Here is a 17,958-nt window from a genome sequence, read left to right as displayed (position 1 = left end):
CGATTCGCGCTTTTCAGTCTTCATGCTTTTCCAGTCTGTTACAGCGTGACGAATGTGCTATCTCCATTACGAACGCTAGTTTTACCAGAACGAGCGCTCCCGTCTCATAACTTGCTTCTGAGCATGCGTGTTTTTTTCCCGTCGTTAAAGCCATACACACGACCATTTTTCACGACGTGAAAAAATGCTCTGGAGCCTACACACCGTCGGCTTTTAATGACCGATTTAAAAATTCTATTTTTCTCGTCATGAAAAACGGTTGTGTGTACGCGGCATAAGAGTTTCTGGCTTTCTTCTGGTGCTTTGCAGGTGTTAAGGAAGAACCCCCGAGGCAGAGCATCTTATTACTGCTGCTGCAATACAGGTATTTGCTTCCACTTCCAGGCATAGATCGCCGCAGTATCCCGTGGCAACCTATGCCATGTCCGGTGCCTCCTCTGTCCCCCCTCCCGCTGTCTTCTAGGAGACACACATTTATCCAACTGTCCATCCAGAGCCTCTGGTTTATAGATCGGATACATCCTAAATATAGAGCCATTTATCCAACTGTCCATCCAGAGCCTCTGGTTTATAGACCGGATACATCCTAAATATAGAATCATTTATCCAACTGTCCATCCAGAGCCTCTGGTTTATAGATCAGATACATCCTAAATATAGAGCCATTTATCCAACTGTCCATCCAGAACCTCTGGTTTATAGATCGGATACATCCTAAATATAGAGCCATTTATCCAACTGTCCATCCAGAGCCTCTGGTTTATACACCAGATACATCCTAAATATAGAGCCATTTATCCAACTGTCCTTCCAGAGCCTCTGGTTTATAGACCAGATACATCCTAAATATAGAGCCATTTATCCAACTGTCCATCCAGAGCCTCTGGTTTATAGACCAGATACATCCTAAATATAGAGCCATTTATCCAACTGTCCATCCAGAGCCTCTGGTTTATAGACCGGATACATCCTAAATATAGAGCCATTTATCCAACTGTCCTTCCAGAGCCTCTGGTTTATAGACCGGATTCATCCTAAATATAGAACCATTTATCCAACTGTCCATCCAGAGCCTCTGGTTTATAGACCGGATACATCCTAAATATAGAGCCATTTATCCAACTGTCCATCCAGAGCCTCTGGTTTATAGACCAGATACATCCTAAATATAGAGCCATTTATCCAACTGTCCATCCAGAGCCTCTGGTTTATAGACCGGATACATCCTAAATACAGAACCATTTATCCAAATTACATGACCACATAGATAAGGACCACCGTAAAGTGAATGGAAAGTTATTACAGAAATTGTAACTGAATGCTCTGCACACTGCTATACACTTTAAAAATGTTCTATATTTCAGGAATTTTTAAATTTTTTAATTCTTGCAATAAATGTTCAAGCTGACAACTGTATCAAAGTAATCCCTCTCTGGATTGTTTATTTCTGCACAGGATTATTGAAGTAGTGAAGAGGACATCTAAGCAGTTGAAAAACAGATGCTGATCCATGATCCATCCTTAGAAGAACACAAGGATCTCTACAAGGACGTCATGATGGAGAATCAGCCGCCCCTCACATCACCGGGTAAGAGGAGACTTTATTGTAAAGGAGAGAGCAGTACGGAGGCTCCACCTAGATCCCCCATCATCTGATAAACACATAGAAACAATGTATTCAGTCAGTGTGTGTGTTTCCTACAGATGGATCCAGTAATGGGAACCCACCAGAGAGATGTCCCTGTCCTATGTATTCCCGGGATTCCACACAGGAAGGTCACACCATCCCCCACCATCATCAGGTAGGAGATCATCTCTGAGGTCTCCGGATATTTGTATTTATGTCTTGAGATTGTTCCTTTTTATAATTTTGTGGTTTTAGGGTGAGGAACTCATTGATATAAAAGCCGAGGTGAAGAAGGAAGAAGAAGAGACGTATGTGATGGGTGATCAGCAATTTATGAAGGAGAATAAGGTTATGGATCCTATTAAAGAAGAGGAATCTTCTCCAGATATCGGCTCAAGTGAGTAATAAGCGGAAATTGTTTAAGGCCACAAATGCCGCTAAAATCCAAATCCATCCTTCTTTAGAACCAGTTCAAGTGCTGACTTAATAAGATCCACAGGCAGTTTTACTCGCCAAGAAGTCTCAGAAGCAAATTCTTATGTACTTCATTATAGTCTGACACAATACAAAGGATGTTTCTCTTGGCCTTTCCAACTGTAAAGACAACGGCATTCTAAGCCTAATGTCCCGTACACACGATCGGAAATTCCACCAGCAAAAGTCCGATGTTAGCTTTTGGTCAGAAATTCCGACCGTGTGTATGCTCCATCAGACTTTTGCTGTTTGAATTTCCGCCAGCAAAAGATTGAAAACAGGTTCTCAATTTTTCCAACGGAAAAAGTTCTTATGGGAAATTCCGACCGTCTGTAGCAATTCCGATGCGCAAAATTCCTACGCATGCTCGGAAGCATTGAACTTCATTTTCACGGCTCGTCGTAGTGTTGTATGTCGCGGCGTTCTTGACGGTCGAAAGTTCAGAGAACTTTTGTGTGACCGTGTGTCTGCAAGACAAGCTTGAGCGGAATTCCATCTGAAAAACCATTGTGTGTACGCAGCATCAAAAGCAAATTCCAATATACTTCATTATAGTCTGACACAATACAAAGGATGTTTCTCTTGGCCTTTCCAAATGTAAAGACATTCTAAGACCAACTCCAGAGAAGTAGAAATTGTTAGAGGGCTGTACTAACTGGTAGTGAAACAAAGACTGGGTGAAACCAGAGGAACATATCAAATAATAGATTGTTGTGGAAGCAAACACTTATTGCTGGACTAACATAACAAAGGTCCATTTGAGAAGGACACAAGGATCTCTACAAGGACGTCATGATGGAGAATCAGCCGCCCCTCACATCACCGGGTAAGAGGAGACTTTATTGTAAAGGAGAGAGCAGTACGGAGGCTCCACCTAGATCCCCCATCATCTGATAAACACATAGAAACAATGTATTCAGTCAGTGTGTGTGTTTCCTACAGATGGATCCAGTAATGAGAACCCACCAGAGAGATGTCCCCGTCCTCTGTATTCCGAGCTAACAGTGGGGCCCAAACTGTAGGGTGGTGCACATTATTGTTAAGGAGAGAGCAGTACAGAGGCTCCACCTAGATCCCCCATCATCTGATAAACACATAAAAACAATGTATTCAGTCAGTGTGTGTGTTTCCTACAGATGGATCCAGTAATGGGAACCCACCAGAGAGATGTCCCCATCCGAGTGGAAACATCGGAGATAATGATATTGATGTTAAAGAAGAGTATAAAGAGGAGGATGAGGAGTATGGAGTGATTGAGGAGCGTTCAGGAGGACACGCGGATGTCACAATGGAGTCACCTAATACCAGCAACCCACCAGAGAGATGTCCCAGTCCTCTGTATTCCCGGGATTCCACACAGGAAGGTCACACCATCCCCCACCATCATCAGGTAGGTGGAGTTGGAGCATCTACAGCTTCAAAATGATTCCAAACTGTATGAGATAATGATCTCTGAGGTCTCCGGATTTTAGTGCTTTTGTTTTGAGGGTGTTCCTTTTGACCAATTTCGTGATTTTTTAGGATAAGGAATTCATAAATATAAAAGCCGAGGTGAAGAAGGAAGAAGAAGAAGAGACGTATGTGAGGGGGGATCAGCAGAGCACGAAGGAGGACGAGGTTATGGATGCCATTAAAGAGAAGGAATCTTCTCTGTATATCCACTCAGGTGAGTAATAATCACAAACTGATCACATTTTACTTGTACAAGTTTTCTTTAGTAATACATACACCAAACATGCAACCCTTTTAGTGATCTTAGAAGACACACAGCCCCCCCCCCCCCCCACTGCTGTACATCATATGAACTGTATATCTTCGTTCTTCAGTATGTTGCCATTTTTTCATGAAATGAGGTAAAGGAAGGTCCATCACTCTTCTTCACCATAACAATGTCATCAACACACAACTACTGTCTCCTCAATACAAGGAGTAAAAAAAACAAAACATAAAGTATTTTAAAAATTTCATTCCAACAGATGGACAGTATGTTCCAAAGGCCAATCCATTGGAGAAACATCCTATTGGATCTCCAGGTTGCACTGCAGAAGATGGTGACATTGCACAACATCCTCCAAAAGTAACACTTTACTGGTTTGTAAAACCAAGGGATCCTTCTAATCCCGAGGAATCTTTCGATAAATCCCAAACTGTGACCTCATATGGCTATCTAAGATCAACGGATCCTTCTGATAAATCCCATACTATGACCTCAGATGTCCATCTACCTCATATTATGACCTCAGATGTCCATCTAAGATCAACGGGTCCTTCTAATCCTGAGGAACCTTCTGAGAAATCCCATACTATGACATCAGATGTCCATCTAAGATCAATAGGTCCTTCTAATCCCGAGGAACCTTCTGATCAATCCCATACTATGACCTCAAATGTCCATCTAAGTTCTCACAGTACTGACAGACCAACAGATCCATCCAATCTCCAGAAATCTTCTTCAAGTCATGAGGGAGCTCACACAGGAGGGAGCTCATTGTCATGTTTGGTGTGTGGGAAACTGTTCACTAAGCAAAGAGCACTTCAAGCACACCAGAAAGCTCACAAGGCTAGGCCTCCACACTTATGTTTAGACTGTGGAAAACAGTTCACTACCAAAAGAGAACTTCAAGCACACCAGAAAACGCACAAGGCTAGGCCTCCACACTTATGTTTAGACTGTGGAAAACTGTTCACTAACAAAAGAGCACTTCAAGCACACCAGAAAGCTCACAAGGCTAGGCCTCCATACTTATGTTTAGACTGTGGAAAATTGTTTGCTAAGAAGCAAAGACTTGATGTACACCGGAGAATCCACACAGGCGAGCGTCCCTTTTCCTGCTCAGAGTGCGGGAGAAGCTTTTCTGAGAAACAAAACCTTATCGTACACCAGAGAATTCACACAGGCGAGCGTCCCTATTGCTGTTCAGAGTGCGGAAATACTTTTTCTGAGAAAGGAAGCCTTCACAAACACCAAAGACGTCACACCGGCGAGCGACCCTACAAGTGTTCCGATTGCGGGAAATGTTTTGCCGTTAAAAAATGCCTGCTTACACACCAGAGAATTCATACGGGTGAGCGCCCCTATTCTTGTTTGGAGTGCGGAAAAAGTTTTTCTGACTATGGAAACCTTCGTAAACACCAGAGAGTTCATACCGGTGAGCGTCCCTTTTCTTGCTTGCAGTGCGGAAAATGTTTTGCTGAACAAGGGAGCCTTCGTAAACACGAAAAACGATCACACTCCTGAGTGTCAATATTTATGTTCAGAGTGTGGGAAAAAATTTTTTTTTTCGAAGAAAGAACCCCTTCTTATACAACAGAGAACTCACTCAGGTGACGTCATTATTTATGTTCCATAAGAAACTTGTACGGACACGGGACTTGATTTTTCCATCACAATGATGGCGGTGAATATTGAGGACTACAAAGAAAAGAAGATGGTGGCGGACTAATGTGGGTACTACGCATGCCCGGTAGGGGCTCTTTTCTATCAGCAGTGAGCATGCTTGTCAGGTATTTAATTGCGACTTTAGTGAAAATAAATCCATGAAAAACTCCAATGAAATGAGACCAGTCTCTTGGCTAAAATACCAACCATTCTACTTTGTAATAAAGCTTTGTGATTGAGTCTAATATGTTGTATTTAAATGTTATTAAAAAAAAAATCATTCTTAAATTTCACATTTATAAATAATAAAACTCTATCAAATTATTGTTTTTCTTTAAAAAAAAAAAAAATATTGTGTAAATTTGATGTAAGGTATAATCTGTGCGTGTAATCATCGATATAACCCTTATAGAAGAATAGACCACAAAGCAGCCGGCAAAATGATGAAACGTAATGTAGATTGCAGCATTTACTGTATACATCACAAGGGGGTGACGGTATACCTCCCAACCGTCCCGGATTATGCGGGACTGTCCATGGATATCAACAAAATTCCAGAATCCCGAAGTCTCGGAGCCCAGGGCCGAATCAGGCTCAGGAACTTGGCTACAATAATGTATCTCTCAGTGGGTGCCCTGCCTGCTTTGACCTGCTTCCTGTGATAGACCTTTTGCTGTGCCTGACTTTATCAGTTTCAGTAATCACCTGAAGAACCAGATGCCCTCATTATCTGGTTTCCATCCGCAGAACTCCCTCTGCTACAGCACTGCTTGTTTCCAGAACATCTGACAATCCCTGCTTCTTAAAGCTCAGCATCCTCTGTTTACCGTCCTCAGGGGTGTAAAGCACTTAGCCACAAATGAGGAAGAAATACTGTACACCATATGAAAGGTCCATCTCCATTCCTCAATATAACGTCATGTTCCCAACAAATGAGGAGGAGATACTGTACACCATATGAAAGGTCCATCCCCATTCCTCAATATAACGTCATGTTCCCAACAAATGAGGAGGAGATATTGTACACCATATGAAAGGTCCATCTCCATTCCTCAATATAACGTCATGTTCCCAACAAATGAGGAGGAGATACTGTACACCATATGAAAGGTCCATCTCCATTCCTCAATATAAGGTCATGTTCCCAACAAATGAGGAGGAGATACTGTACACCATATGAAAGGTCCATCTCCATTCCTCAATATAAGGTCATGTTCCCAACAAATGAGGAGGAGATACTGTACACCATATGAAAGGTCCATCTCCATTCCTCAATATAACGTCATGTTCCCAACAAATGAGGTGGAGATACTGTACACCATATGAAAGGTCCATCTCCATTCCTCAATATAATGTCATGTTCCCAACAAATGCGTTCAGTAAGGAAAAAATTTGAGAAGACTTATGCCACGTACACACGATTGGTTCATCTGATGAAAACGGACCGATGGATTTTTTCATCAGATAACCGATGAAGCTGACTTTCATCAGTCTTGCCTACACACCATCGGTTAAAAATCTGACCGTGTCCAATGCGGTGACGTAAAACACAACGACGTTCTGGGAAAAATGAAGTTCAATGCTTCCGAGCATGCGTCGACTTGATTCTGAGCATGCGTGGATTTTTGACCGATGGATTTCCCCACAGACGATCGTTTTTTTCTATCTATTTTTTTTACAAACCAAAAATTTTAAAACGGGTTCTATTTTTTTTCACCGATGGGAAAAAAAAACTGATGGGGCCCACACACGATCGGTTCGTCCGATGAAAACGGTCCATCGGTCCATTTTCATCAGACGAAGCGATTGTGTGTACAGGGCATTAGAGGATGACCATAACAACATCATCGATGTATCTACTCCACAGCTAAATGTTCCATATAAAGGGTCCATCTCCATTCCTCAATATAACGTCATGTTCCCAACAAATGAGGAGGAGATACTGTACACCATATGAAAGGTCCATTTCCATTCCTCAATATAATGTCATGTTCCCAACAAATGAGGAGGGGATACTGTACACCATATGAAAGGTCCATCTCCGTTCCTCAATGTAATGTCATGTTCCCAACAAATGAGGAGGAGATACTGTATACCATTTGCAGTGGCAGCTGGTGCATTGTGGGCGCACGTGCCCCGCCACCCCTAACACCTCTGCCGCCCTCTCTATCCATGTGCTCGGCACCTTTCAGTGTAATTTAAAGCACCTGAGCCAGGGGCTCTAATAGGCTTCAAAATAGGATGGGCTCAGGGCGCAGAGCACTGCGTCCCATTTCCACCCTGTTACTCGGACTAACATCATCTTTCACATTATATAAAAAAATTGGGCTTACTGGTTTTACTGTTTTTTAATTTATGAAACCGTTTTTTTTTCCCAAAAAAAAGCGTTTGAAAAATTATTGCGCAAATACCATGCGAGACCGCCGCTTTATTCCTTAGGGTGTCTGCTAAAATATATATATCTATACATAGATAAAGTGAAAGATAGGGGGCGCTACAGATAGTGAATAACTAAATAATCATAAATAAAGAATAATAGTGATAATAACCAAGATTAGCAAAACAGTGAATAACCCCCAACTCATGAGGTTAAGTGTTGAATCAAATTAATTTTGTGCAAAAAAAGTCCATTAATAAAGTGCTGTTGATAATAAAACTTGTGCTCGAAGAATGATTCCAATCCACTAATAAAGGTTTCCACCTCCACCAGATCGAAACAATCACAAATGTGCTCAAGAATGGCACCTTAGTACAAGATGTTGACCTATTTAATTAAAAAGAGGTCAATAACAGCATATGGCAAAAGCCTTGGATTCCATGCGTGACTCTTCATCACTTGGTTCCACCAGACTCCATAGACATGAAGTAAACCAGAAGAAAGAGAAAACCGCCATAGGGTAATAACGTTTTTAATAAAATATATAAAATCAGACAGCGCCAAGTGGCCCCTTACTTTTGTTGGTGCCTTTCCCCGGCACTGAGGCTAATCAGCGTTGTATGTTTAGTGAAGAGACGGTTCCACGCTGAGGAAGCTTGCAGAGTAGCGTGCGTTCCACCTCTCGGATCCAGAGAGCCAGCGGGACCGGAAGTGCTTGATTTTGCGTGACCAGGCGCCTCGACGTACGTTTTGTGTTACCACGTCGCCAGGAAGCCTAGATATATAATGTTGGGGTAATTTTCTAGCAAAAAAAATATGATTTTTACATGAAGGAGAGAAGTGCCAGAATTGGCCCGGTAGGGAAGTGGTTAAGCCCGATGCCTGATCATGATACTTAGGTCTGACCACTTCTCTATCAAAGCTATCAAAACCACAGCAAGAAAGCCAGATACACAGGTAACTGAGCACACTCTTGGGTTGGGTCAGCTGGACCAAAGGGCAGGAAAGACAATAGGAGTCCAATAGACCCCTGATGTTTCCATAGGAGATTAGCGGTGGGACAGAGAGTATTTTCTAAATGCAAACTCCCTAAACTCTTGTGGTGCAGTACTATTTTTTTTGTCCAGGAAAGACAATAATAGTCCAGTGGACCCCTGATGTCTCCATGAAGAGAACCTGTCACTTGCCCAATTTTACCACATAGGGACTTGTTAGAGCTTATGGGATAGCTATAAAGTAAACTAATAATACATAAATAAAATGTTGTGCAACATTATAATTTTCTACTGCCATCTTCTTATTTTACAGGCTTCTGCTATATATAAAAATATATAATCTGGGTGGGGGTGTTAAATATATTTCTAACAAAAAATTTAGATTTTAATGTGTGAATGAAAGGAAAACAAATGCTCTCAAGCCAAAACGTATCAGGGGTCTGCATGGGACATAAATACAGAGAAAAAATATTTTATGATTGATTCAGTTTTATCTGAAGTATAATGTTCGTGTGTCATCATAACGTATGAAATATAACCGAAGAATTCCCTGCAAAGGGAAAAATGTTAACACATAAAGTAAGATGAAGTTATTAAAATCACCATTAGGTGGCAATATCACTTATTGCACATGGAATGCTCAGACAGGAAGTGATGTAGGGAAGGACAGGAAGTGATGTAGTGAAGGACAGGAAGTGATGTAGGGATGGACAGGAAGTGATGTAGGGAAGGACAGGAAGTTATGTAGGGAAAGACAGGAAGTGGTGTAGGGAAGGACAGGAAGTGATGTAGGGAAGGACATGAAGTGATGTAGAGAAGGGCAGGAAGTGATGCGCAGTAGGAATAGGAAGTGATGTAGGAAAAAAACACGCCCGATATATAAGGGAAAAATAGGAAGTTACTTGAGAGACAAGAACGAGGTGGAGAGGAGACATTGCTGGATTACACAGAGGAGGTAATAAGATATTATTTTATATTTACAACCAGTAACCCCCCGTCATGTCCGTCCTCTTCCTCCATAGTCACTGTGATGTATTTTATCTCCAACATCCACTACTACAGACATATCACATCCTGTATATTCGAGTTATATTATAATATGTGTCCAGATACATCCTAAATATAGAACCATTTATCCAACTGTCCATCCAGAGCCTCTGGTTTATAGACCGGATACATCCTAAATATAGAACCATTTATCCAACTGTCCATCCAGAGCCTCTGGTTTATAGACCGGATACATCCTAAATATAGAACCATTTAACCAACTTTCCATCCAGAGCCTCTGGTTTATAGACCAGATGCATCCTAAATATAGAACCATTTATCCAACTGTCCATCCAGAGCCTCTGGTTTATAGACCGGATACATCCTAAATATAGAACCATTTATCCAACTGTCCATCCAGAGCCTCTGGTTTATAGACCGGATACATCCTAAATATAGAACCATTTAACCAACTTTCCATCCAGAGCCTCTGGTTTATAGACCAGATGCATCCTAAATATAGAACCATTTATCCAACTTTCCATCCAGAGCCTCTGGTTTATAGACCAGATACATCCTAAATATAGAGCCATTTATCCAACTGTCCATCCAGAGCCTCTGGTTTATAGACCAGATACATCCTAAATATAGAACCATTTATCCAACTGTCCATCCAGAGCCTCTGGTTTATAGACCAAATACATCCTAAATATAGAACCATTTATCCAAATTACATGACCACATAGATAAGGACCACCGTCAAGTGAATGGAAAGATATTACAGAAATTTTAGATGAATGCTCTGCACACTGCTATACACTCTTACATATTTCTATATTTCAGGAATTTTGGAATTCTTGCTCAAGCTGACAAATTGTATCAAAGTAATCCCTTTCTGGATTGTTTAATTGTGCACAGGATAAAGGAAGTAGTGAAGAGGAAATCTGGCCAGCTGAAGAAAACCTGCCACTCCCATGATCCATCTTTAGAAGGACACAAGGATCTCTACAGGGACGTCATGATGGACAATCAGCCGCCCCTCACATCACCGGGTAAGAGGAGACTTTATTGTAAAGGAGAGAGCAGTACGGAGGCTCCACCTAGATCCCCCATCATCTGATAAACACATAGAAACAATGTATTCAGTCAGTGTGTGTGTTTCCTACAGATGGATCCAGTAATGGGAACCCCCCAGAGAGATGTCCCCGTCCTCTGTATTCCCGGGATTCCACACAGGAAGGTCACACCATCCCCCACCATCATCAGGTAGATGAGGAACAATCACTGATAGTATCATTAGGATCTGTACATTATCTGCATTGTTACCATTGATGTCATTTTTATTCTATATTCAGAGTGGAAACCTGAGAGAGTCTAAAGTTGAGGTTAAAGAAGAGATAAAAGAGGAGGATGATGAGGATGGGGGGATGGAGGAGTTTCCAAAAGGACACAAAGATCTGTACCAGGACACCATGGTGGAGTCATCCAGCTACAGAAACTCACCAGAGGGATGTCCCCGTCCTCTGTATTCCCAGGATTCCACACAGGAAGGTCACACCATCCCCCACTGTTACAAGGTTGGTGGGACGGAGAATCTAGAACATACACTTACAGTGACAATGTGTGGATTTTTTATGTGATCTCACAATATTAACCTCTTGACCACCGCCCCATGTCAAAAAGACGTCCTCCTTTTTAAAGTTGAATATCTCGATAACGGCAGCAGCTGCTGCCACAACCGAGACATTCATCTTTTCAGGGGGCGGTGGTGTACACGATAACGGCGGTCTCCGTGGCGGATTCGCTGCGAGATCGCCGTTATCGGTGGCGGGAGAGGGGCCCCCCCCCTCCCGCCGCTCTCCCGCGCCCTCCGCCGCTTACCGGAGCCGTCGGTAGCAGCGGAGGGGATCGGATGTGTCCGGCAGCTGAGCGGGGATGGGACTGAAGGAGAAATCTCCTTCACCCGTCCTCATAGCTCTGCTGGGCGGAAGTGACGTCAAAACGTCAGTCCCGCCCAGCCTCTTAAAGAAACATTTTTTTTTTTTGTCATTTGAAAAAATGACATTTTTTTTTTTTTTTTTTTTTTTTTTGCATTTAAGTCTAATTATGAGATCTGAGGTCTTTTTGACCCCAGATCTCATATTTAAGAGGACCTGTCATGCTTTTTTCTATTACAAGGGATGTTTACATTCCTTGTAATAGGAATAAAAGTGATCAATTTTTTTTTTTTTTTTTTTTCAGTGTAAAAAATTATAAAACTAAATAAAAATAAATAAGAAAACCAAAAAAAAAATTTTTAAAGCGCCCCGTCCCGACGAGCTCGCGCGCAGAAGCAAACGCATACGCGAGTAGCGCCCGCATATGAAAACGGTATTCAAACCACACAAGTGAGGTATCGCCGCGATCGTTAGAGTGAGAGCAATAATTCTAGCCCTAGACCTACTCTGCAACTCAAAAAATGCAACCTGTAGAATTTTTTAAACGTCGCCTATCGAGATTTTTAAGGGTAAAAGTTTGACGCCATGCCACGAGCGGGCGCAATTTTTAAGCGTGACATGTTGGGTATCATTTTACTCGGCGTAACATTATCTTTCACAATATATAAAAAAATTGGGCAAAATGTATTGTTGTCTTATTTTTTAATTCAAAAAAGTGATTTTTATCCAAAAAAAGTGCGCTTGTAAGACCGCTGCGCAAATACGGTGTGACAAAAAGTATTGCAATGACTGCCATTTTATTCCCTAGGATGTCTGCTAAAAAAAATATATAATGTTTGGGGGTTCTGATTAATTTTCTAGCAAAAAAATTGTGATTTTCACATGAAGGAGAGAAGTGCCAGAATTTACCTGGTGGGCAAGTGGTTAAAGCTCTTATCTTACAGATGATATTCTCTCTCATTTTTTTGATTTAGAGTGGAGATCCAATCGATATAGAATTTAAGGTTAAAGCAGAAGAAGAAGAAGAAGAGACGTATGTGATGGGTGATCAGCAGAGCCCGAAGGAGGACGAGGTTATGGATACCATTAAAGAGGAGGAATCTTCTCTGCAGATCAACTCAGGTGAGTAAAGATCAGAAACTTTTCACATTTTACTTTTACAAGTTTAAGGCCACAAATGTCGTTATAATCCAAAGCCATCATTCTTGAGAACCAGTTGGCATACAAGTGCTGACTTGACAGAATCCACAGGCAGTTTAACCCTCCATGAAGTCTCAGACTCAAAGTCCAATATAGTTCATTATAGTCTTTACACCTGGAAAGTCCAAGAAAAAGAATCCCTTGTATTGTGCCAGACAATGAGACTCTAATGCACACGGTCGGAATTTCCGACAACAAATGTTCCATGTGAGCTATTCATCGGACATTCCGACCGTGTCTAGGCTCCATCGGACTGTTGCTGTCGGCATTGACTTCAATGGCATGCAATACCGCAGGAGGCGGGGGCCACCGGAGAACCTTGGAAACAGCCGGAAAGGCCAGAGGACAGCTCGGCTGACCTCAGCAAACCCCGGGAGCTGAGTATTTCTGTGTCTTTCCGAACATTACTGATGGTGCCATTTGGCTCCGGCGCCCCCCCACCACCGCAGGCCAAACGCGGTACTGCGCACCGATTTGGCCTGACTCCTGCTCGTTTTGCGAGGCAACACTCGCAAACCGAGTTAGGATTTTTTTACATATAGTGCTTGCATTGCGAAAACGCTCGTTAGCGGCGTTACTTGTTACTTTGTGGCAGGAGGCGGGGGCACCGGAAAACCGAGGAAACAGCCGGAAAAGACCCGAGGGCAGCTCGGGTGACCTCGGGAACTGAGTATTTCTGTGTCTCTCCGAGCATTACTGACGGCGCCAATTGGCTCCTGGCGCCCCCCCACCACTGCAGGCCAAACGCGGTACTGCGCACCGCTTTGGCCTGACTCCTGCTCATTTTGCGAGACAACACTCGCAAACCGAGTAAGGATTTTTTAAAATACAGTGCTCGCATTGCGAAAATACTCGTTAACCGCGTTACTCGCAATCCGAGATTCCACTGTACATACACCAAATATGTAACCCTTTGAGTGATCTCAGAGGTCTCCCCCCCCCCCCCCCCCACTGCTGTACATCATATGAACTGTATATCTTCGTTCTTCAGTATGTTGCCGTTTTTTTCATGAAATTAGGTAAAGGAAGGTCCATCACTATTCTTCACCATAACAATGTCATCAACACACAACTACTGTCTCCTCAATACAAGGAGTAAAAAAACAAACATAACGTATTTTTTACATTTCATTCCAACAGATGGACAGTATGTTCCAAAGGCCAATTCATTGGAGAAACATCCTATTGGATCTCCAGGTTGCACTGCAGAAGATGGTGACATTGCACAACATCCTCCAAAAGTAACACTTTACTGGTTTGTAAAACCAAGGGATCCTTCTAATCCCGAGGAATCTTCTGATAAATCCCATACTATCACTTCATATGGCTATCTAAGATCAATGGATCCTTCTGGTCCTGAGGAACCTTCTGATCAATCCAATGTTATGACTTCAGATGTTCATCAAAGTTCTCACAGTACTGACAAATCAACAGATCCATCCAATCCCCAGAAATCTTCTTCAAGTCATGAGGGAGCTCATACAGGAGGGAGCTCCTTGTCATGTTTGGTGTGCGGGAAACTGTTCACTAAGAAAGGAGCACTTCATGCACACCAGAAAGCTCACAAGGCTAGGCCTCCACACTTCTGTTTAGACTGTGGAAAACTGTTCACAAAGAAAGGAGCACTTCAAGCACACCAGAAAACTCACAAGGCTAGGCCTCCACACTTATGTTTAGACTGTGGAAAACTGTTCACCAAGAAAAAAGAACTTCATGCACACCAGAAAACTCACAAGGCTAGGCCTCCATATTTATGTTTAGACTGTGGAAAACTGTTCACTAAGCCAAGAGCACTTAAAGCACACCAGCAAGCTCACAAGCCTAGGCCTCCACATTTATGTTTAGACTGTGGAAAATTGTTTGCTAAGAAACAAAGACTTGATGTACACCGGAGAATCCACACGGGCGAGCGTCCCTTTTCCTGTTCGGAGTGCGGAAGAAGTTTTTCTGAGAAACAAAACCTTCTCATACACCAGAGAATTCACACAGGCGAGCGTCCCTATTGCTGTTCAGAGTGCGGAAAAACTTTTTCTGAGAAAGGAAGCCTTCACAAACACCAAAGACGTCACACCGGCGAGCGACCCTACAAGTGTTCCGATTGCGGGAAATGTTTTGCTGTTAAAAGATGCCTGCTTACACACCAGAGAATTCATACGGGTGAACGCCCCTATTCTTGTTTGGAGTGCGGAAAAAGTTTTTCTGACCATGGAAACCTTCATAAACACCAGAGAATTCATACCGGTGAGCGTCCCTTTTCTTGCTTGAAGTGCGGAAAATGTTTTGCTGAACAAGGGAACCTTCGTAAACACGAAAAAAAATCACACTCGTGAGTGTCAATATTTATGTTCAGAGTGTGGAATTTTTTTTTTGCCAGGAACACTACAGAACTCACTCAGGTGACCGTCCCTATTTATGTTCCATAAGAAACTTGAGCAGAAAATGTACGGACATGTGACTTGATTTTTCCATCACAATGATGGTGGTGAATATAGAGGACTACAAAGAAAAGAAGATGGTGGCGGACTAATGTGGGTACTGTGCATGCCCAGTAGGGACTCTTTTCTATCAGCAGTGAGCATGCTTGTCAGGTATTTAGTTGTTACTTTAGTAATAATGTAAAAAATAAATCCATGAAAAAATAAATCCATGAGAATAGCCACATGGCTAGAATACCGATCCTTCTACTTGTATTAAAGCTTCGTGATTGAGTCAAATAATATGTTGCATATCAATGTTAATTTTTTTTTTTCATTCTAAAATTTCACATTTTCAAATAATAAAACTCTATCAAATTATTGTTTTTCTTTAAAAAAATGTATTGTGTGAATTTTATGTAAGGTATAATCTTTGCGTGTAATCACAGATGTAACCCTTATAGAAGAATAGACCACGAAGCATCCGGCAAAGTGATGAAACATAGATTGCAGCATTTACTGTATATATCACAAGGTGGTGACGTTATACCTCCCAACCGTCCCGCATTACGCGGGACTGTCCATGGATATCAACAACATTTTAGAATCCCAAAGTCTCGGAGCCCAGGACCGCAACAGGCTTAGGAACTTAGCCACAAGAAGAGCCCTCTTGTCATTTCGACCTCAGGGCCAGTTACGTGACAATCATGTTGTGTTCCCAACAAATGAGGGGGAGATACTGAGATTTACAGGCTTGGCTGGCTTAAATCAGGTTTGGTCTCCACCCAGAGCCTGGCCACATTAATCACCTTGCAGGTGGACAGACAGACATGGAGAAGGCCATATGAAAGGTCCATCTCCGTTCCTCAATATAATGTCATTGTCAGGACCTGGACATGAACCTGGGACCTCTTCTGTGTCTGGCATTGACTCTTCCCACTGAGCTATCTGGGATGCTGGACAGTTCCCTGCCTGATCTGCTGGATAAACCTATCTGATCCATTAGACTACTCTGCTTGGTGTCTTGATTGCTGTTAAACCTTGAACTCCTTGCTCCTCCCCATGAAATTCCTATAAAAGCATTGTCTCAGCACTTCCTCTTTGCCAGGTTATTGCGCCTTCCCTGCCAGTGCCTTGCTGTTGTCTTTCCTGCTGCCATCTGTACCTACAACCACTCGTGATTGACCCTTGGCTTGTTCCTGGACTACTCTACTGCCTGATCCCAACCTGCAACCACCCGTGATTGACCCTTGGCTTGTTCCTGGGCTACTCTACTGCCTGATCCCAACCTGCAACCACCCGTGATTGACCCTTGGCTTGTTCCTGGGCTACTCTACTGCCTGATCCCAACGTGCAACCACCCGTGTTTGACCCTTGGCTTGTTCCTGGACTACTCTACTGCCTGTGTAGGAAGGCCGGTTTAACGATCGGGTTGAAAAAAATGTCAGTGTTTCTAGACCATTAAAAATTTCATTTTTTACTTCCCCAAAAACGGTCGTGTGTACGCGGCATTCGTTTTGTTTTTTACAATGAAATGCTTTGAGAATTGTAAAGGGCGCTGCGAATGCAGAAAAGGTTGAGAAATATTGTCTTATAACTAGAACTAATGTTCACTGATTTAGACCATCCATTGTAGTACGTCCACTGACAGTTTTATGGAACGTTATACACTAAATATTGTGTGCATCTCTTAAGCCCCGTACACATGATCGGAATTTCCGATGGAAAAAAGTCAGACAGAAATTTTCCATTGGGAATCCCAACCGTGTGTATGCCCCATCATGGACATCCGCTGAAATTTTTTAAGGGGGGGGCACTTTGGCAGTGGTGATACAGTCGCATTTAAAACTTTCTTCAAACGCTAGCGGGGGTTAAAAGTGGCCGCTAACGGCCGAATAGCGCAGCTAAAACAATGGTAAAATGCCGCTTTTTAGCGGCGCTTTACCGATAACGCGGCCAGCTGGCAGTGGGAAATAGCTCTTGAGATAATTCAGCTTCACTCAATGCCCATATAAATATAGCCTAGAGAATGTACAGACCCCCCATTATGCACAGACCCCTCCATTCAGCACAGATGGACCCCCCTTCAGCACAAACCCCCCCATTCCGCACAGACCCCTCTATTCAGCACAGACCCCCCCTTCAGCACAGATGGACCCCCTTTAAGCACAGACCCCCTTCAGCACAGATGGACCCCCATTCAGCACAAACCCCCTGCTTCAGCACAGACGGACCCCCATCCCATTTAGTACTTCAGATCAGCCATAAGCGCGGCACAGGCAGCAGGTTCCCTCCCCCTGTGTACACATAAACATTGGAGGGGGAGGCGGCTTCACTCTGCTCGCTGTGCCTGTGTGACATCCGGCCCGGAACTGCTCAGACAGCCCGCGGCCGCGAGACTCTTCAACACCTTCTTGATGTTCCAGGGGGGTCATTTACCCCCTCTTGCCCTATGGAGCGGACGCCCATGTACCCCATCAGACCTTTTTCCGAGGAATTCCATCAGAGTTTACATAGAGAACATGTTCTTTTTTACTCCGATGGAATTCCGATGTGAGTTTGGTCGGA

General features: G+C 42.9%; 2 protein-coding genes across 2 annotated transcripts in view; both read left to right on the top strand.

Annotated features, from left to right (window-relative positions):
* Window positions 1-17,958, top strand: part of LOC120910202 (gastrula zinc finger protein XlCGF26.1-like) — a 1,148,070-nt gene that overhangs the window by 95,440 nt on the left and 1,034,672 nt on the right. The gene's annotated exons all lie outside the window — the stretch shown is intronic.
* Window positions 1,770-5,725, top strand: LOC120910127 (gastrula zinc finger protein XlCGF52.1-like). Its single transcript, XM_040322000.1, has 3 exons — window positions 1,770-1,802; window positions 3,623-3,767; window positions 4,078-5,725. The coding sequence occupies exons 2-3, from the start codon at window positions 3,722-3,724 to the stop codon at window positions 5,337-5,339; spliced, it is 1,308 nt and encodes a 435-aa protein (XP_040177934.1). The 5' UTR covers window positions 1,770-1,802; window positions 3,623-3,721; the 3' UTR covers window positions 5,340-5,725.

This window comes from Rana temporaria, chromosome 8, assembly GCF_905171775.1.
Source record: "Rana temporaria chromosome 8, aRanTem1.1, whole genome shotgun sequence".
Taxonomy (NCBI): Eukaryota; Metazoa; Chordata; class Amphibia; order Anura; family Ranidae; genus Rana; species Rana temporaria.
The sequence above is the reverse complement of the archived record's forward strand: the minus strand, read 5'-3'. Positions and strand labels throughout refer to the sequence as shown.

What these genes read in the sequence shown, in the direction of transcription:
- LOC120910127 (XM_040322000.1), top strand. Translation starts at nt 3,722, where the DNA reads ATGGATGCCATTAAAGAGAAGGAATCTTCTCTGTATATCCACTCAG. An exon ending in TTCTCTGTATATCCACTCAG is followed by an intron (nt 3,768 to 4,077) that starts GTGAGTAATAAT and finishes TCATTCCAACAG; the next exon opens with ATGGACAGTATGTTCCAAAG.